Source organism: Ranitomeya imitator, chromosome 5 (assembly GCF_032444005.1).
Source record: "Ranitomeya imitator isolate aRanImi1 chromosome 5, aRanImi1.pri, whole genome shotgun sequence".
NCBI classification, from domain to species: domain Eukaryota; kingdom Metazoa; phylum Chordata; class Amphibia; order Anura; family Dendrobatidae; genus Ranitomeya; species Ranitomeya imitator.
In genome coordinates, this window is record NC_091286.1 from 112,885,285 (window position 1) to 112,907,783 (window position 22,499).

The 22,499-nt window shown below is 42.8% G+C and overlaps 1 protein-coding gene across 1 annotated transcript in view; it reads left to right on the forward strand.

The window, feature by feature from the left end:
• Positions 1–22,258, forward strand: part of LOC138681518 (interferon-induced, double-stranded RNA-activated protein kinase-like) — a 129,568-nt gene extending 107,310 nt beyond the window's left edge. Inside the window, exons 16-19 of the mRNA XM_069769092.1 lie at positions 5,662–5,805; positions 14,214–14,312; positions 19,953–20,015; positions 20,627–22,258. Of these exons, the coding sequence (XP_069625193.1) occupies positions 5,662–5,805; positions 14,214–14,312; positions 19,953–20,015; positions 20,627–20,737 (417 nt within the window). The 3' untranslated portion in view covers positions 20,738–22,258. The remainder of the gene's footprint in view (positions 1–5,661; positions 5,806–14,213; positions 14,313–19,952; positions 20,016–20,626) is intronic.
• Positions 22,259–22,499: the final 241 nt, after the last annotated feature.

Here is a 22,499-nt window from a genome sequence, read left to right on the forward strand (position 1 = left end):
GGCAGTACCGCCAAATGGTGCACAGATTTACGCTCGCGCAAGTGTCGACCGATCTGAATGGCCAAAGACAAAGACTCATTCAAACCAGCAGGCATAGGAAATCCCACCATGACATCCTTAAGAGCCTCAGAGAGACCCTTTCTGAACAAAGCTGCCAGCGCAGATTCATTCCACTGAGTGAGTACTGACCATTTCCTAAACTTCTGACAATATACTTCTATATCATCCTGACCCTGGCACAAAGCCAGCAAATTTTTCTCAGCCTGATCCACTGAATTAGGCTCATCGTACAGCAATCCGAGCGCCAGGAAAAACGCATCGACACTACTCAATGCAGGGTCTCCTGGCGCAAGAGAAAATGCCCAGTCTTGAGGGTCGCCGCGCAAAAAAGAAATAATAATCAAAACCTGTTGAATAGGATTACCAGAAGAATGAGGTTTCAAGGCCAGAAATAGCTTACAATTATTTTTGAAACTTAGAAACTTAGTTCTATCTCCAAAAAACAAATCAGGAATAGGAATTCTTGGTTCTAACATAGATTTCTGATCAATAGTATCTTGAATTTTTTGTACATTTATAACGAGATTATCCATTGAAGAGCACAGACCCTGAATATCCATGTCCACACCTGTGTCCAGAATCACCCAAATGTCTAGGGGAAAAAAAAAAGTGAACACAGAGCAGAAAAAAAAAATGATGTCAGAACTTTTTCTTTCCCTCTATTGAGAATCATAAGTTGGCTCCTTGTACTGTTATGTTTGCTAATGACAGGTGTTATGAAGGCAATCCAGAAACACAGTGTGCTTAGCGATCAGAGCGCACACAGTGATCTGACAAATACCCAAAAATACAAGAACGAGCTCTGAGACGTGGAAACTCTGTAGACTGCACACCTGATCCTATCCTAAACACAACTAAAAGCGGCTGTGGATTGCGCCTAACAACTACCTAGGCAACTCGGCACAGCCTAAGAAACTAGCTAGCCTGAAGATAGAAAAATAGGCCTGACTTGCCCCAGAGAAATTCCCCAAAGGAAAAGGCAGCCCCCCACATATAATGACTGTGAGTAAGATGAAAAGACAAAACGTAGGAATGAAATAGATTCAGCAAAGTGGGGCCCAATATTCTAGGACAGAGCGAGGACAGTAAAGCGAACTTTGCAGTCTACAAAAAACCCTAAAGCAAAACCACGCAAAGGGGGCAAAAAAAACCCACCGTGCCGAACTAACGGCACGGCGGTACACCCTTTGCGTCTCAGAGCTTCCAGCAAAACAAAAGACAAGCTGGACAGAAAAAAAGCAACAGAAAAGCAAAAAGCACATAGCTATACAGAGCAGCAGGTCACAGGAACAATCAGGAGAAGCTCAGATCCAACACTGAAACATTGACAAGGAGCAAGGATAGCAGCATCAGGCGGAGTTAAGTAATGAAGCAGTTAACGAGCTCACCAGAACACCTGAGGGAGGAAGCTCAGAGGCTGCAGTACCACTTGTGACCACAGGAGTGAATTTAGCCACAGAATTCACAACAGTTCCTCCAGGCAAAAAAAGATCAAGGTGCTCAAGGACTGGCCAGCCCAGTCACCAGACATGAACATCATTGAGCATGTTTGAGGTATGATGAAAGAGGAAGCTTGGAAGACAAAACCAAAGAATCTAGATGAACTCTGGGTGGCATGTAAGACTGCATTCTTTGCCATTCCTGATGACTTCATTAATAAATTGTATGAATCATTGTTGAACCGCATGGATGCAGTCCTTCAAGCTCATGGAAGTCATACAAAATCTACTATATAATTGTCTAAGGGGTACTTCCGTCTTTCTGTCTGTCCTTCTGTCTGTCTGCCTGCAACTTCAGTCACGGAAATCCCCCGTCGCTGATTGGTCTCGCATGACAGCGTTATGCTGCGGGAAACGCACTCCGTTAACGCTGCTATTAACCCTGTGTGGTCTCGCGAGACCACTACGTCATCTGGGTAATTTTGCAATGCATCCTGGGAACAGAAGCTGGCGGCAGCCGAGCACGCATTGAGAGAGCTTCGCTGGACGCCGGAGGGTGAGTATATAACTATTTTTTATTTTAATTATTTTTTTTAACAGGGATATGGTACCCACACTGCTAAATACTACGTGGGCTGCGTTATATACTACATGGCTGATATATACTACGTGGGCAGTGTTATATACTACGTGGCTGTCCTATATACTACATGGCTGCTATATACTACATGGCCAGTGTTATATACTATGTGGGCTGTTATATACTGCATGGCTGCTATATAGTACGTGGGCTGTGTTATATACTACGTGGCCAGTGTTATATACTATGTGGGCTGCGTTATATACTGCATGGCTGCTATATACTACGTGGGCTGTGTTATATACTATGTGGGCTGTGTTATATACTGCGTGGGCTGCGTTATATACTACATGGCTGCTATATACTACGTGGGCAGTGTTATATATTGCGTGGGCTGTGTTATATACTGTTTGAGTTGTGTTATATACTACGTGGGCTGTGTTATATACTGCGTGGCTGCTATATACTACGTGGGCAATGTTACAGTTGTGGCCAAAAGTATTGACACCCCTGCAATTCTGTCAAATACTCAGTTTCTTCCTGAAAATGATTGCAAACATAAATTCTTTGTCATTATCTTCATTTAATTTGTCTTAAATGAAAAAACAGAAAAAGAATTGTCGTAAAGCCAAATTGGATATAATTCCACACCAAACATAAAAAAGGGGGTGGACAAAAGTATTGGCACTGTTCAAAAAATCATGTGATGCTTCTCTAATTTGTGTAATTAACAGCACCTGTAACTTACCTGTGGCACCTAACAGGTGTTGGCAATAACTAAATCACACTTGCAGCCAGTTGACATGGATTAAAGTTGACTCAAACTCTGTCCTGTGTCCTTGTGTGTACCACATTGAGCATGGAGAAAAAAAATAAGACCAAAGAACTGTCTGAGGACTTGAGAAACCAAATTGTGAGGAAGCATGAGCAATCTCAAGGCAACATGTCCATCTTCAAAGACCTGAATGTTCCTGTGTCTACCGTGCACAGTGTCATCAAGAAGTTTAAAGCCCATGGCACTGTGGCTAACCTCCCTAGATGTGGACGGAAAATAAAAATTGACAAGAGATTTCAACGCAAGATTGTGCGGATGTTGGATAAAGAACTTCGACTAACATCCAAATAAGTTCAAGCTGCCCTGCAGTCCGAGGGTACAACAGTGTCAACCCGTACTATCCGTCGGCGTCTGAATGAAAAGGGACTGTATGGTAGGAGACCCAGGAAGACCCCACTTCTTACCCCGAGACATAAAAAAGCCAGGCTGGATTTTGCCAAAACTTACCTGAAAAAGCCTAAAACGTTTCGGAAGAATGTTCTCTGGTCAGATGAGACAAAAGTAGAGCTTTTTGGGCAAAGGCATCAACATAGAGTTTACAAGAGAAAAAAAGAGGCATTCAAAGAAAAGAACACGGTCCCTACAGTCAAACATGGCGGAGGTTCCCTGATGTTTTGGGGTTGCTTTGCTGCCTCTGGCACTGGACTGCTTGACCGTGTGCATGGCATTATGAAGTCTGAAGACTACCAACAAATTTTGCAGCATAATGTAGGGCCCAGTGTGAGAAAGCTGAGTCTCCCTCAGAGGTCATGGGTCTTCTAGCAGGACAATGACCCAAAACATACTTCAAAAAGCACTAGAAAATGGTTTGAGAGAAAGCACTGGAGACGTCTAAAATGGGCACCAATGAGTCCAGACCTGAATCCCATAGAACACCTGTGGAGAGATCTACAAATGGCAGTTTGGAGAAGGCACCCTTCAAATATCAGGGACCTGGAGCAGTTTGCCAAAGAAGAATGGTCTAAAATTCCAGCAGAGCATTGTAAGAAACTCATTGATGGTTACCGGAAGCGGTTGGTTGCAGTTATTTTGGCTAAAGGTTGTGCAACCAAGTATTAGGCTGAGGGTGCCAATACTTTTGTCTGGCCCATTTTTGGAGTTTTGTGTGAAATGATCAATGTTTTGCTTTTTGCTTCATTTTCTTTTGTGTTTTTTCATTTAAGACAAATTAAATGAAGATAATAATACCTAAGAATTTGTGATTGCAATCATTTTCAGGAAGAAACTGAGTATTATCTGACAGAATTGCAGGGGTGTCAATACTTTGGGCCACAACTGTATATACTACGTGGGCAGTGTTATATACTAGGTGGGCAATGTTATATACTGTTTGGGCTGTGTTATATACTGTGTGGCCACTGTTATATACTGCGTGGCCTGTATTAACGCATCGGGTATTCTAAGAATATGTCGTGGCCTGTGCTATATACTATGTGGCTGCTATATACATACATACATATTCTAGAATACCCGATGCGTTAGAATCGGGCCACCATCTAGTATTAAATATGACTCTAATAGCATCATAACTTCATTCACCAATGTTATACAACATATATTTGCATTTTAAGTTAAATATTTGTTCGACTATCACATTACTTTCCGTGGGCTACAAAACTTTTGTCTTGCCAAAATCTTACCATTCTGTCTCCATTAACTGATCAATATTTCTGCATTGATGCCATTTTATTTTCTTAACCTAAACCACATTTTGGAGGGTTTCAGCTTTCAAAAGAATAATTTATTCAACCGATAGATGAATTTAACGTCAGGTTATAAGCTTTTATATACATAACATGGACAAGCGACTTCTGTCACGAAGTGTATATACAGTATGAGCTCCCACATAAGCCCTATATACAGTATGAGCCCACACATAGCCCCCTATATATATGCAAACATCCCATACACATATGAGAAAACAACAACACATACTTGTCTTGCTCTCATTCCCGCAGCGCTCTGATCTCTGGTGCACCGATTGTCGATATCATCACGTCTGCTTGCTGAGTCACATGCTGATTGGTAGAAGGAGCTGATGGCTCCGTCCTCTACCAATGTGTTCACCGCTGTCTGGATCCTGAGGAAGCAGATAGCGGTGACAGTGGGTGGTGGCAAACAGACAGCAGGTGAGGGCCAATGGGTCGCTGTTTCAGCCCTCCGGCGATCACGGTCCTGGACGCGGGCTGGACTGGAACAGTCAAAGGGCCAATGTGGCCCACAGACCACAGTTTGTCCAGCTCTGCCATAGGGTCTATAAAGGTTGAACAGGAGATACATTTGGACCAAAGCTTGATTAGAATAACAGAGTTCAATCCAGCATAGAGCACACTAGGACAGTATAGATATCCAGTAACTGGAAATACCAGAAACACTCAAAGTACCCACTGGCTGAAGAAACATGTTTTCCTTTATCTGCTGATCGGACAGGTCAGGAGAGCTATTACTGATGTTACCAGTCCTGGTTGGCATGACTTCAAATAATTTTTTTTCCAAGGAGAATATTTGAAATCATTGGCATGGCACAAGGAAATAATTTCAAGCAAGTTGCTGTTATTGTTATATAACACAACTGGTGCCGAAGATGGTAATGGTGAAAAAATATACTTTCATTCTTTGTCTAAAAGAAGCTTGTCATTTTCTTACAAGGGTAAACAGGGGTACAGAATAAAAAGAAAGTTTTTTTTTTAAATTACACATTTGGATCCCTTCACAAACCTAAACTAATGATTGCGCTTATGTTGTAGCCTGCAAATATATTGTTTAATAAAGACATGATCGTGAAAATAGGAGATTTCGGCCTGGTGACTCGAATGACTGGTGAGGAAGAGACAAAAGCACTTGAGCGAACTCGCAGAACTGGCACTCCAACTTATATGGCTCCAGAACAGGTAAATACATTCAGGCTTCTATATAGCCCCAGGAAAAAAAAGACCAAGCTGGACATGTGGCATTGCCAGTGATATGCTAAATAGGCTTTGTTTTCTGACTCCTTAAAAAGCCATTTTTAAGACAAATGTGCATGTCAAGAAGTCTTATAAATAATGTGATATTCCCATTTGTGTTTGGGAACTAATGTTGATAAATTAAAAGGGTTGTCCTGTTTCAAATATTATAAGCCCATTGGCTCAGAGATGTATAAAATAACATACTGAGCTTTTACTCACCCTTCCTTGGTCCAATGATGCCCCTTCTCCCCACAACTCCCATCTGTAATGATAGGCTGCAGTGGTGACATCTCATCGACAGCGCTGAAGCCAATCACTGAGCTCAGCGGTTGTGCCAATGTAGAAGGCACAAGCCATTGAGCCTAGTGATTGCATGATTGCGTGATTTCATTTTATGACATACTGTAACTGCTGCAGCCTATCAACAAGGACTGCAGGAATGGCGGAGAGGTATTGCTGCACACCGGGTGGGTGAATAAAAGCTCAGATTATTTTTTATGTCTCTGCTCCAATTATCTAATACTATTTAAATAATATCTATAATATTTACCTAATATTCAGATATATTTTGTGTACCTTATGTATTGTCAATTGATTATATTGTACAGTAAACCCTTTCTGTGTACAGAGCTCTAGACTGTAAATCATATCCCAGTAATTTCTTTGTTAAAGGGATTCTGTCAGCAAGATTTCACACCTCTAAGCTATTTATATGTGCATGTAAAGGTACCGTCACACTAGACGATATCGCTAGCGATCCGTGACGTTGCAGCGTCCTGGCTAGCGATATCGTCCAGTGTGACAGGCAGCAGCGATCAGGATCCTGCTGTGATAACGCTGGTCGGGGCAGAAAGGCCAGAACTTTGTTTCGTCGCTGGACGTCCCGCTGACATCACTGAATCGGCGTGTGTGACGCCGATTCAGCGATGTCTTCGCTGGTAACCAGGGTAAACATCGGGTTACTAAGCGCAGGGCCGCGCTTAGTAACCCGATGTTTACCCTGGTTACCATCGTTAAAGTAAAAAAAAACAACCACTACATACTTACCTACCGCTGTCTGTCCCCGGTGCTGTGCTTCTCTGCTCTGGCTGTGAGCGCCGGGCAGCCGGAAAGCAGGGCGGTGACGTCACCGCTCTGCTTTCCGGCCGCTGTGCTCACAGCCAGAGCAGAGAAGCACAGCGCCGGAGGACAGACAGCGGTAGGTAAGTATGTAGTGGTTGTTTTTTTTACTTTAACGATGGTAACCAGGGTAAACAGCGGGTTACTAAGCGCGGCCCTACGCTTAGTAACCCGATGTTTACCCTGGTTACCGGCATCGTTGGTCGCTGGAGAGCGGTCTGTGTGACAGCTCTCCAGCGACCAAACAGCGACGCTGCAGCGATCCGGATCGTTGTCGGTATCGCTGCAGCGTCGCTTAGTGTGACGGTACCTTAACTCTTTCAAAGGCAAGTCCAGCAATACCTTTACATGTCCAGTCTGTTCCTCTGTTACTGAGAAATCAGTGTTTGAATTCATATGCAAATGAGGCTGAAAACCTATTTGTAGATCTGACGCCTCTGTCACTCCAGTTCTATTCCCCGCCCAGCGCCACCTCTTCCTGTTTCACTGACAGCCTCTTAGCTGTTTGACTTAAGGCATAGGAGCAGAAAGTCAATCAAGAGGGGCGGCAATGAGTGCAGAATAGAGCTGAAGTGACAGAGGATTCAGATCTACAGTAGCTCTTCGGCTTCATTTGTATATAAATTAGAATGCTGATTTCATATTAATGGAGGAAGGGACTAGACACGTAAAGGGATTGTTGGGCTTTTTTTTGAAAGAGCTATATACACATATAAATAGTTTGTAATGTATAATCTGCTGACAGACTCCATTTAACCTCATGAAGACATATGACGTAAGTTTACATCATGATCGGAAAGAATTCCTGCAAATTGACTTAATCTTACGTCATGGCGATAATGATAAGGAGCTGTATCCACATGATCACTACTGGAAGTTCTGCTTAAAGGTACCGTTACACTAAACGACTTACCAACGATCACGACCAGCGATACGACCTGGCCGTGATCGTTGGTAAGTCGTTGTGTGGTCGCTGGGGAGCTGTCACACAGACAGCTCTCTCCAGCGACCAACGATCAGGGGAAAGACTTCGGCATCGTTGCAACTGTCTTCAACGATACCGAAGTCCCCCTGCAGCACCCGGGTAACCAGGTTAAACATCGGGTTACTAAGTGCAGGGCCGCGCTTAGTAACCCGATATTTACCCTGGTTACCATTGTAAAAGTAAAAAAAAAACACTACATACTCACATTCCGATGTCTGTCATGTTCCCCGGCGTCAGCTTCCCGCACTGACTGTGTCAGTGCCGGCCGTAAAGCAGAGCACAGCGGTGACGTCACCGCTGTCCTCTGCTTTTGCTTTACGGCTGGTGCTGAGTCAGTGCAGGGAAGCTGACGGCGGGGGACGTGACAGACATCGGAATGTGAGTATGTAGTGTTTTTTTTTTTTTTTTTTTAACTTTTACAATGGTAACCAGGATAAATATCGGGTTACTAAGCGCGGCCCTGCACTTAGTAACCCGATGTTTACCCTGGTTACAGGTGAACACATCGCTGGATCGGCATCACACACGCCGATCCAGCAATGACAGCGGGGTGATCAGCGACCAAAAAAAGGTCCTGATCATTCCCCACGACCAACGATCTCCCAGCAGGGGCCTGATCGTTGGTCGCTGTCACACATAAAGATATCGTTAGCGGGATCGTTGCTACGTCACAAAAAGTGTGACGTTGCAACGATATCGTTAACAATATCGTTATGTGTGAAGGTACCTTAAGTAATAGCTGAGCACTGGCTGTCACTGCAGGGGGTGGTGCCTGCACTCCCGGGTCCATTTAACCCCCTAAATGCTGAGATCAATAGCAGGAAGTGGCTTCTTCTCCCAACTGATTGGCACCCCTGCGACCTGATGATGGGTGCCGATGGTCACATGCCCACCTCTGGGTATGCCAGTTATGGTGGCCTGTTAAACCATGCCCGGGGTCTGGTCTAAAAGGCATTTAGTCAGTGTAGCAATGACGGCTTTATTTTTTTTCATTGTGTCCTAACTAATCTGCCAGAATACAGCAATCATTAAGACTGGGAACACATTACATTTGTGGCCATTGTCAAGCGCATACACTTATGTGGCATGCACCCGAAGGTAGCCTATATCAGGATGGATGACGAGGCGTTCGTCCACCGCAAGGACCCATTGTAAAGTAATGCATAACACATGGTGCCTTACATTGGCCCTCTGCATAGGAAAGCAGTTTGCTGCGCTTTTCGGTACCGTTAAACGTTATGCAGCCACATACCAGCTAGATGGAGGTAGAGAGAACTCACTTTTGGTCTCTGTCTGGTGAATGAGGTCCTATGACAGTTACATTATGTGTTATGAAAATATCTGGTTGTATACCGTAGGCTAAGTGCACAGACGCAGTGCGCTCATAGTGTAAACCTCTCCGCTTCGTCCTCTCAGTCATTCAAATCAGGAGATTAATCCTTGTGTTATCAGCTGCATTTCTTCATGACTTTTTCAGGAACAAGCCAAAAAACCTGCAGACTGAGAAATTTTTGGGAAGATTTTTTCTCTCAGGTTTATTTCTCATTCATGTCTCGATGCATATACATATATACATCAGGTACATGGTAAAACATATTGCATTGACATAATATAATGTTACTTGGCAATTTGCTAAAAAGTAAAGAAAAAAAACGATCAGATGCTAAGAATATCGCTGGTACCTGGTTAGTTGCCTTAGCATTATTGGGAGTTGGCAGACTGTGCGGAAGAAACCAAGGTTCAACGGACAGACAAGCGATTTCCAGCACAGTGTTGTGGAGCGCTGAGAGGGCGCAGCGAGGCCCATATAGGACACTGCTGGCCATCCACTGCACCCTGACCTATCTCCAGTTGTCTCGCTTAGCTCTTGCCACTGGGGCTCGATAGGTACGGGTGAGAGAGTGAGGTTGACGACTGCGCAACTCCTCCTCACTTTAATCCAAGTCAAGCGCAAGTCATGACTTCAACCACTGCGTAACAAAAAGTCCTGTGGCGATGGGAGAGTGGCAAAGCAGCAGGTGTGGAGTCACTGGAAGCTGTAGTCACGAACCTGCACACAGGCGGCCCAGGCCATATGGTCGCTCTCTACTGGACCGAAGCAGCAGTGGAGTTCGGCAGCCTCCTGGGTGTCTGAGCAGTCCTGTTCAGGATCACTCTGCTCACCTCAATCGAGGAAGGGGCTAGAAAAGGTGCCTCAAACATAGTCTGCTTCATTTCACCTGGCCAGCCTACCGCAGCTGGCGGGTTTCCCATACAGCGGTCGACACACAATAAAGAAAAAGAAAATGATGGTACTCAACCTTGGCACATGGAATGTGAGAACTCTGCTGGATAATACCAAGGCAGACAGACCAGAGAGAAGAACGGCATTGGTTGCTCGGGAGCTAGCTCGTTACAAGGTTGATATAGCAGCTCTCAGCGAAACACGCCTGGCAGACAAGGGTCAATTGACAGAGCATAGTGGTGGATATACATTCTTCTGGAGTGGTGGAGGCAGCACTGAAAAACGAGAAGCAGGCGTGGGATTTGCTATCAAAACTCATCTTGCTCGTAAACTTACCTGGCTTCCGGAGGGCATCAATGACCGTCTGATGACATTTCAGCTCCCACTTACAAACAAGAAACGCGCGACTCTGATCAGTGCCTATGCTCCCACGATGACTAATCCGGATGACATTAAAGATAAGTTCTATGATGAACTTGACACACTTATTTCAGCAATCCCACAGGCAGACAAGCTCATTATACTTGGATACTTTAATGCCAGAGTGGGAACAGACCATCAAAACTGGGAAGGGGTCATTGGGAGACACGGCACTGGCAAGTGTAACAGTAATTGCCTGCTGCTCCTCAAGATGTCTGCCACACATGATCTTGTCATCACCAACACTTTATTCCGCTTACTCACCCGCAAGAAGACATCATGGATGCACCCACGCTCGAGGCATTGGCATCTCATTGATTATATCATTGCCAGGAAAAGGGATGAGATGGACTTTAGAGTGACGAAGGCCATGTGTGGTGCAGACTGCTGGACTGACCATCGCCTCATTGTATCTAAGTGCAGGCTCCGCATCCTGCCTGCGAGGAGACCCCAAGGGCAGAAAACGACAAAGAGGCTGAATATCTATAAGCTGCAAAATAAAAGAATTGCAAGGGAATTTGCCAATGACCTTGATGGCAGACTGTTAAATATACTACAGGCAGAGGAGATTGGCGTTGAGGAACAGTGGACAATTCTGAGAGATGCTGTTTATAATACTGCTCTGGAGCATCTTGGATCAGCAACCAGAAATAATCAAGACTGGTTCGATGAAAACGACGAGGAAATAAAGACACTCCTAGAAGAGAAACATCAGCGGTATAAGGTGTACCAAAATGACCCCACGTCGTTAGCTAAGAAAGGTGCCTTTACCAACATAAAAAGAAAGGTACAAATCAAGCTACGCGAGATGCAGGATATCTGGTTTAGCAAGAAGGCCGACGAAATTCAGGGCTATGCAGATACCCATGACCAGAAACGCTTCTACGATGCGCTCAAAGCTGTATATGGACCCCAGTCATCAAGCTATTCATCTCTGCTTAACGCAGATGGAACTAAGCTGCTGACAGAAAGGAAACAAATTCTGGAACGGTGGGCTGAGCATTTTAATAATATTCTTAATCGCCCTGCCAATATCAATGATCAGGCTATTGCTCGCCTGCCCCAGGTAGAAATCAACAAGGAGCTTGATGTTCTTCCAAGTGGAGATGAAGTCAGGAAAGCAGTAAAACAACTTTCTTGTGGAAAAGCACCCGGAAATGATGCTATACCTGCTGAGGTATATAAATCTGGCGGCCCTGCTCTGATGCAAACGGTGACCAAACTATTCCAATATATGTGGACAAAGGAACAGGTTCCACAACAGATGAAAGATGCCACCATAATCCACATATACAAGAGGAAAGGTAATCGCCAATCTTGTGACAACCATCGAGGTATCTCCCTTCTGTCCACTGCAGGCAAGATATTGGCTCGTGTCTTGCTCAACCGCCTTTTACATCACCTTGAGCAAGGACTATTACCCGAAAGCCAGTGTGGTTTCCGTGCTAAACGTGGAACAGTAGATATGGTCTTTTCAGCACGTCAACTTCAGGAAAAGTGCCAGGAGCAACACCATGACCTTTATGTAACTTTTGTTGATTTGACCAAGGCTTTTGACACAGTCAGTAGAGATGGCCTGTGGAAGATCATGGCAAAATTTGGCTGCCCGAGCAAGTTCATCTCAGTCATACGGCAGTTCCATGATGGCATGATGGTGAAGGTTCTGAACGATGGAGACGTATCTGAGGCTTTGCCAGTAACAAATGGCGTAAAACAAGGCTGTGTGCTGGCTCCAACCCTGTTCAGTATGCTGTTCTCTGCAATGCTAAGTGATGCCTTTAACAACTGTGAAGATGGAATCCAGGTTAGGTACAGGACTGATGGCAAGCTATTCAACCCAAAACGCCTGAAGTCGGTTACGAAAGTGCATGAGACTGTTATCCGTGAATTACTATTTGCTGATGACTGTGCACTTAACGCTAGCACGGAACAGCAGATGCAGCATGAAATGGACAGGTTTTCGCAAGCCTGCGACAGTTTTGGTCTCGAGATCAACATTAGAAAAACCGAAGTTATGTATCAACCGGCTCCAGGAAAACTGTACAAGGAGCCACGTATCACGGTGAAGGAGCAAAACCTCAAAGCAGTCGATAACTTCACCTACTTAGGCAGCACACTTTCTCGTGAAGTAACTATAGACGCTAAGGTTAACAACAGAATCGCCAAAGCCAGTGCCGCCTTCGGGAGACTGCGTAAGAACGTCTGGGAACGAAGGGGACTCAGCCTTACCACCAAGCTGAAGGTCTACTGCGCGGTGGTCCTCACCACACTTCTCTATGCTAGCGAGACCTGGACAGTCTACAGCCGGCATGCTAAACAGCTTAATCATTTCCACATGAGTTGCCTCCGCAGACTCCTCCACATCAGGTGGCAAGACAATGTCCCAGACACGGCAATTCTGGAACAAACTGGGCTCTGCAGCGTTTACACTCTCCTGCTGAAAGTCCAAGCCAGGAGGGCTGGACATGTGGTCCGAATGCCGGACAGCCGACTACCAAAACAACTGCTGTACGGAGAACTGTGCCAAGGAAAGCGAGCAGTTGGGGGGCAGAAGAAGCGCTATAAAGACTGCCTTAAGGTGTCTCTCAAAAACCTGGAAGTCAACACCAATGAATGGGAAGAGCTTGCCCTGGATCGTCCAGGTTGGCGGGGCAGGATCACCTCAGGAGCACGTGCAGCTGAAGATAGGAAAATCTGTGACGCAAAAAGAAAGTGTGCTGTACACAAGGCCCAAGCAGAATCTGGTGTACTGACAACATCTGCTTTAGTATGTCAAGTATGTGGGCGAACCTTCAGGGCCCGGATTGGACTCATCAGCCACCTCCAGACCCTTAACTATTAATTCTCTTCTAACCCTGAAGTCATGGTCATCTTCGAAAACGAAGGACGAACATCATTGGGAGTTGGCACAATAAAGCAAGAATAAGTACAGCTCTGGCAAAAATTAAGAGACCACCACATCAAAACCCTGTCATGGGCAGCCCAATCTCCAGACCTGAACCCCATTGAAAACCACTGGAGTGTAATCAAGAAGATGATGGATAGTCACAAGGCATCAAACAAAGAAGAACTGCTTACATTTTTGCGCCAGAAGCAGTGTGAAAGACTGGTGGAACGCATGCCAAGACGCATGAAAGATGTGATTAAAAATCATGGTTATTCCACAAAATATTGATTTCTGAACTCTTCCTGAATTAAAACATTAGTATTGTTTCTAAATGATTATGAACTTGTTTTCTTTGCATTATTTGAGGTCTGAAAGCACTGTTTTTATTTTATTTTATATTGACCATTTCTCATTTTCAGAAAAAAATACATAATTTATTGCTTGGAAATTCGGAGACATGTTGTCAAAAGTTTATAGACAAAGAACAATTTACATTTTACTCAAAAATATACATATAAAGAGAAAAATCAGACAAACTGAACATTTTGCAGCCAGAGCTGTATATTAGTATCTACATTTTCTAGGGACTAAAAGTGTCACAAGAAAAATAAATCAAAGTATACTGTAGATTTTCCTAATTATGTAAGATAAATAATATGTTTCTACATATGGAGACTTTGTTAATCCTCATTTATACTTTTTTACTTATTTACCAGAGGTCTATCAAGTATGAAAATGAAGTCGACATATTTCCTTTAGGCTTAATATTATTTGAACTTTTGTGGATATTTTACTCTGACCATGAGAAAGCAAAAGTAAGTGTTATTTTTTGTTTGTTTGTTTTTCAAAGAAAAGCATAAATAATCATGATATTCAAGATATATAGATTAACTACTCAGAACCAATGGCTCTGAACATGAACAGTGCAGGAGCAAAGTGGGGTTCTCCCCATGCCACCACATCGGCACCCTGAAACATGATCATGGAGTGTAGATGGTTGCCATGCCAGACTGATGTCTAATCCTAATAGATTGTTTGTCAGTTTTACAATGATAGACATTAATACAAAATTGGAACTTACAAAAATAAATAAAGGTTAAACCTTTAAAAGATATTAGTAAAAAAAAAAGGGGAAAATATATTTGGTTACTAAAAAACTGGTTATTTTATGCAAAACTGTTAAAAGAAAACAAAAAATATACACACATATAGTAGTGTGCAAATGTTTTAGACAGGTGTGGAAAAAATGCTGCAAAGTATGACTGATTTAAAAAAATAGAAATTGTAATTTTTTTATCAATTAACATGGCAAGAGAGAAATCTAAATCAAATAAATATTTGGCGTGACCATCCTTTACCTTCAAGTTTTCTAGATACACTTGCACAAAGTCAGTGATTTTGTTGGATTATATTTAGATGTATGACTAACCATGTTACACCAAACAGGTGATAATAAGCATCATTTTCATATGTATCGTATATACTTGAGTATAAGCCGAGGTTTTCAGCCCATTTTTTTAGGCTAAAAGTGCCCCTCTCTGCTTATACTCAAGTCACTGTCCCAGGGGGTCGGCAGGGGAGGGGGAGCGGCAGGAGTGGCGGCTGTCACATCATACTCACCTGCTCCCGCCGCAGTCTCTGCAGTTCCCTGCTTCTCCGATGGTCTTAGGCGCCCACAACTCTTCCTGTGTTCAACGGTCACGTGATACCACTCATTAAAGTAATGAATATGGACTTGTCTCCACTCCCATAGGGATGGAGCGCATATTCATTACTTTAATGAGCCGTACCATGTGACTGCTGAACACAGGAACAAGCTGCCAGTGCCAAAGACCATCTGTGAAGCAGAGTCTGCGCCAGGAGGAGGTGAGTATGATGGGGGAGGTTGAGTTATGCGATATTCACCTGTCCCCGTTCCACCGCTGGGCTCGGTCTTCCGCTTCCTCTGGCTGTGATGTTCAGGTCAGAAGGCGCAATGACTTGTTTACTGCGTGCCATCTGGCTGAACAGTCAGTGCAGGGGCCCGGAAGACAGCGGCGCACTGTGGTGGAATAGGGACAGGTGAATATCACAAGTGCCGGGGGCCTGAGCCAGCTCCTGTGCCGGGGGCTCCTAATTCAATATGGATATTAAAAAACACTTAACCTACTGATGTCTCAATTAATTTTACTTTTATTGGTATCTATTTGTATTTTTGAAATTTACCAGTAGCTGCATTTCCCACCCTAGGCTTATACTCGAGTCAATAAGTTTTCCCAGTTTTTTGTGGCAAAATTAGGGGTCTCAGCTTATACTCGGATTGGCTTATACTCGAGTATATACGGTAGGTTAAATATGCAAATTGCCTCTTCAGAGAGGAAGGCTACTAGAACTCTAGCACCACCTATTGGAAGCAGCAATCCTAAACAGTCAATATCGAGTCGATGGGATTGTCGCTTCCAATAGGTGGTGCTAGAGTTATAGTCCTCTTCTTCTCTGAAGAGACAATTTGCATATTTAATTTACCAGAGCAGCATGCATATGGCTTCTAAGTCTCCTAAGTCTGACATGCCAGGCTTGGCTTGTCACATTCCACTAGGAGAAACATTACCCCTTAAACCTCATATATACTGTATGTTGAAACACAGACATTAACTGAAACAGAAACATTTGTGTAAGTGGCTTAAAACTGGGTGATTTGCAAGGAGGGAAAGCGTGACAAGGAAAGTCAGCTCACCGTATTTAAATGCACATAATCAGGAAAAAAACAATAGCATGGAGCCATCCCAGTCTAGAAAAAATTCAGCAGAGACAAAGGAAGGAAGGTCTCAGCCATGAATTTCACAGAGGCAGTGATAAAAGGTAAAAACCTTAGCTTTTAATCCATTAAAAAAGATGCAGCAAGTGTTAGCAAGCACAGGTAATCCACATGAGACAAACCGATGTGTTTCAGCAAAGAGTTCTTACTGTGATCTTCGATGAAGTCACTGAGATTGAACTGCAGTGACCTCATCACTGACTTTTTTCCCCTGTGCTGAGGTCACCGCATTTCAGCCCTGCTGGGAACACAGCCTCATTGACCGGCCGGAGGTAACCACAATGATGTCACCGCTGGTCAATGATGCTGCTCGCAGCAGCTCATGCATCAATGGTTCTCAGCCTGGACGGTGCAAAGATGCGACCGTCCAAGCCATTTAACCCCAGACATGGATTACGGCAGAGGACAGAACGATGGACAGGCAAGGGATCTTATTTTTTATTTTTATTACAGCAGACGAGGGATTCAGTGGAATTAGGTGTTGCGTGAGTATAACTGTGTTTGTTATTTTTAAATAAAAATGGAAAAGTGTGTTTTGTTTTATTTCTAACTAGATGGCAGCCCGATTCTAAAGAATCGGGAGTCTAGAATCCATATATACTTTATTTATTCAAATGTAAAAATAATACAATTAATAAATAATAGTAAGAAAGAACAAAAAATGGCTGCACTCACCAGCTCTTGACAATTCTTGTTATTTAAGGTACAGTTACACAGGATCCATGAACATGCTTATGAGGGGAGGGATGAAAGACATCAGACGACAACTTTGCGTGTTGTGGCAAATGCCACAACAACGGTTCTTTGCTTAAGAACAATGTCAGGTAGTAGGAAAATAGCCAGTTAATAATAGGCAATAGTTCTTTGCAGGAATGCAGATATTAATAAATAGGCAGTTTATATTGCAGAGAAATTGCTGGGCAATAATGGACAATGTCCTTATGTGGCAAATAATAGAGCAATATACCCAATGTGGCAAAGAAGAGGTTAATAAACGGCAGTCTCTCAGTATAACAGTCAGTGAATAATAGGCAGTATATGGAGAAAACACCAAACAAAAGTTCAAAATTGGTGTGAAAATGTCACTGAACCACTTCACAACTAAATATATATAGTTTTGGTAAATGGTATTACCATTTTTTTGACGAAATTCGGCAGGAGCTTGAAGAGCAACGTCACTGGGCCCGCCTCCACGCAGTAGAAACTTGCTGTGAGGTAAAAATTCAAAAATCACACCAAAATGGCGGGCGGAGTGTGTCACAGTACGGCACGTTTCTGATTGGTCGCTCGCAGCAGGCGGCAACCAATCAGACACTGGACACTGTTGACGTCACTTATCTCCGGACATTAGCTCCGGACATTAGCTCCGGACATTAGCTCCGGACATTAGCTCCGGACAGGAAGTTGGCACAAATTGCAGGAAGTAGTATTCTAGGCAATTATATATTAGATAAAAGACTTTATTCTGGCTGTGTCTTTATTTAACATATAACTATAGGATTAGTAATGGATAGGTATCTTATAGATGCCTCTCCATTACTAAGCCGTTGGCTTGATGTCACCGGACAATACAGTGGTGACTTAAACCCCACAAATATGAACCCTACTTGCCACCATTACAGGGCAAGTGGGAAGAGTCGGGCCAGAATTTGCGCATCTAATTGATGAGCCTTTTCTGGGTGGCTGCGGGCTGCTATTTATAGACTGGGGGTCAATATCCATGGCCCCTTACCAGCCTGAGAATACCAGTCCCCAGCTGTCAGCTTTAGCAAGGTTGGTTGTGAAAAATGGGGGGAAGGAATAGTAGGAATTAAAACGTAACCTTTAATATGTACAAGGTAAAAACGTAAACAAAAACAAATAATGTCACCCAAAAATAGTGCCTATAGTGGTACTGAATGATGTAACCTGTAAGAAAAAAACATCACTTATGGGCGATACCACAATAGAGAATCAGTGGGAATGGCCGCAAACGTGCGGCGTATAATATCCCACAGCAGCAAGATACCACTTAATAGCAACAATACAAAAAATGCAAAAAAAATTCTAATCCAAGTGACCTTGTATGTATAGGTATTAGCAGGAGTGTTATTTATTCTTATTAGTGTTATTTGGAGGGTGGCAGGTTCTTCTGTTCTCAGCACTCGTGCACTTTAGCTCCCAAGCAGGCCAGTCCCCTGATGATACGGCCTGCGAAGATACGCGTCGGGACATCAATAGGGAGAGTGCAGGGCATGATGTTGTTCAGGGGTAGCTGTGGACTGCCCTTGTAAGGGCGGCAGCTCGGGAATATAGGTTTACGGATAGCCCTTCAGGGTTTTGACAGGGTGTTGTCTCCTGACGTTGCTGATCTTTGGATTCCTCCACCTCAGAGCGCTATGGGCTTCACCTATCCGGGGTTTCGGCGGTTGGTGAGATCGTTCTTGTTTTATAATTGTTGATTATTTATGACATCTCACTTGCCTTACCCCCTCCCGCATTTTTAGTACTGGATACCTGCTAATACCTATAGATACAAGGTCACTTGGATTAGCATTTTTTTGCATTTTTTGTATTGTTGCTATTAAGTGGTATCTTGCCGCTGTGGGATATTATACGCCGCACGTTTGCGGCCATTCCCACTAATTCTCTATTGTGGTATCGCCCATAAGTGATGTTTTTTTCTTACAGGTTACATCATTCAGTACCACTATAGGCACTATTTTTGGGTGACATTATTTGTTTTTGTCTACGTTTTTACCTTGTACATATTAAAGGTTACGTTTTAATTCCTACTATAGCTATGTTCCTCTAAATTTGGTGGGATCTTGTTTGATTTTTTCCAAATAGATCAATTTTGATTGGCTTTTTTCACGAAAAATGGGGGGAACCCACACCATTTTTTAAAATTATTTAAATAATTAAAAAAAACAGCGTGGGGGCCCTTCTATTCTTGATGAAGAAGCTGACAGCTGAGGGTTGCAGCCCCCAGCTGTGAGTTACAGAAGATACAGGGGAACCCACACCAATTTTTTTTAATTTATTTATAGTTCAGGCGGCGGCTGATGAATACCCCCATCGGCCTCTCCTGCTCTCATTGTTATTAACAGCAGCAAGGGTAGGCTGATGGAAGTAATAGTCCCATCAGCCACCTCCTCTCATTGTTATCACTTGAATATACCTCTCATTATTCTCCCCCGCTCATGCTGATCGCCGGCAGAGCAGTGAAGAATGATGAGAGCCGTCTTCAGCACTCGGTGCCGGGGAACAGCGCTTACTGTACTGCTGCTTCCCTAGCACCCATGTGTGTGGTACTGATGCGGCACACGGGCAGCACAAGGTTCCCACACATGTGCATCAAGTATTATACACACAGACACTGACATCTTCGGTACTGGAAATATCAGCACGTGTGAAACAGGCCTTAAGTAACATTGTTTCATTCTCCAACTAAGTAGTTTGGCATTTTAGTATGTAAATTTACAGCAAAGTCTATCTTTTTCCACAAGAGACCCTTCCTTGACTTATCATTTTAAGCTTTTTGCAGTCAAGTTCCTTAATAAAGGATGCAATGGCTGCAACATGTGCATGCAGCCTCAAATGATGACATTTTGATTCATATGTAGATTAATTCACATATGATGTTCTAATATTGTTTTCCTTTTTTTCTTTTCTTAAGCTATTTGAAAATATTAAGGATTCTGGATTTCCTAGCGAGTTTGAAGAGCAGAACCCAGTGGAGGTATTCAGTCATTAGAATATGTTCCTGTGTGACATATTTTCTGTGCAGATTCTGGATCAAAAATCTACAGTAAAATTCAGTACAATGTCTGGTATTGTGTTCTTCCCAAAGCCCATTTACATACTTTCCTATTTGGTGAAGGTTCTTGCATTTGCCCTATACTCCACCCTGCAATGGGATTCACTTCTATGCCTTTCATTGGTATTTAGGCTATGTGCACACGTTGCAGATTATTTGCGTTTTTTTTAGCGTTTTTGCGCTATAAAACCGCAAATAATCTGCATACATTAAGCATCCTATCATTTTTAATGAAATCCGCAACTTCTGTGCACATGTGCGTTTTTCCGCATGAAAAATGCATTGCGGAAAAATAATGAACCTGCTCATTAATTTTGCGTTTTTTTCACGGTTTTCCCACTGTCTAATGCATTGGGAAATGTCCGGAAAAAAATGCGCAAAAACCGCGTCAAAAACGCGCAAAAAAACGCATGCGGATTTCATGCGGAAATCTGGCAGAAATGTCCGGATTTTTACAGGAATTTTCTGCATGAATTCCTGAACGTGTGCACATAGCCTTACAATTCTCATTTCTTTAATTTGTGTTTTTGCAGAAGCGCGAGATCATCAAAATGTTGTCACAAGATCCTAAGAAACGTCCGTCGGCTGAAGACCTATCCAAATCTTTTCAAAGGCTGAAGAAATTTGATTCTCAAACCCTCTAGACATGTTTGTTCTGAAGCTTGAATCAGACCTGTATTGTCTATTTATTTAAAGTGGATGTGTCATTGTAATAGTCAGTCCTATGTAAGGGAATTATATTACAGGTACAGGTCCGTGGTCCATTTAGCGCTCCAGTTACCCAAGTTATGGCTCCTAGAATACCAAGGACACAAGGCTATGAGCCCAGGGCACTGATTGACAGGCAGCTATCTATATGTGCATACGCAGCAGCCAGCCTGTCGATCACTGCCTGGAGCGCTCCATCCATTCACACAATTCAGAAATTTGAGTCAACTTTGTTTTTTACAGAGCTCCACTTAGCCAAAGATCAATCTTTTTGCTATCTTGACTACTAGGAGGAGTCCGGACCTGTAGCTGTAAAATCCTATTCATAAATAGGCAGCTTATTAAGTCAGGTTTAACATTTACCTCATTGGGGACAGATTCTTGGCAAAAAAAAACATAGAAATTAGTGATGTGCAGATCGTTAGGAATTCAAATTCGCCAAACTTTCCCCCCAAAATTTCAATTTCTAGAAAATAATTTTTGCAGCAAAATAAATGTTTCTTACTGTATTATGATCTGGGGTCTCTGCAGACCCCAGAAGATAATAAATGTAAAATATATTGAAAATAAAACCTCAATGATCACCCTTCCCTCTCCAGCCACATCAGTGCTTGATGCCAGCAAACCATCTCCATCCTCTTCATCATAGGCCAGGACTTCTGGCCTGGTCACGGCTCATTCATCGTGATGTCAGGATGTCATAACCTTATGATGTGCAGTGACCTCAAGGCCGAAGATCAGGCAGGCAATGGAGGAAAGAAGAATGAAGTATTTTTTTTTTTTTACCATTTGATAGCCCTAAATGATTCTCATAAAGGGTGGCCAGGCATTTTTTTTTGCAAATCGAATTGCAAAGTGTTCGAATTAGTATGGAACTGCAAATTTTAGGAAATTTGACTCGATCCTCCAAAGATTGATCCATTAATCTCTTATAAAAAGCACTAGTAAGAGAACCTGTCACTCACCATTTCTTTTGGATTTTTTTTGTAAATCAAGTTTATTAAGTTGCAAATGGATACATCATTGAAATCAAAGTATTAATATGCATTTATGGACACATACAAAAATGTAGGAATAATACAATATTTGAAAAACTTTGTATAACGATAATATTTTGTCTCTTTCACAATAATAAAAAAAACGATAACTGGCTCCTGAAAGGAGAATCCGAAAATTACCAACAAATTGTTATGATTACAGCCTTGGGAGTGAACTATTTTTGTATAAATCATGTTTATTGAATGAAGCAAAAAGAATAAAGTTGAACAGTACAATCAAGTATATCAACAGGATACCAGGTAGAAATACTTGTTAATCAAGAGATAAGTTATAACAACACCAAGCATCTTGCATTTTAACATTCTGATGAATAATACTACTGATTGGTATTATATAGTGTTAACAAAAAGAACAACTGAATTGGTTAACAACCAAGACTAAATCTTATTATGATTATTCAGTAGTCGCAGTGGTTATTTAAACTAGTAGGGGTAGAGAGACAAACAAAGAGGTTAAGATAAAGAAGAGGAAGGGGGGTAGAAAGAAGAGGAGAAGGTTGGGTGGGGTAATGGGGTAAATTGAGGGAAGTGTGGCTACTGTCCCATCCCCGCAGCCAGGGCGCGAGCCGAAGAATGATCTAGTAATAAACGAGAGTAAATTGTGCATTGCGTCAAGCTCCAGAGATCCAAAGATCCAGGT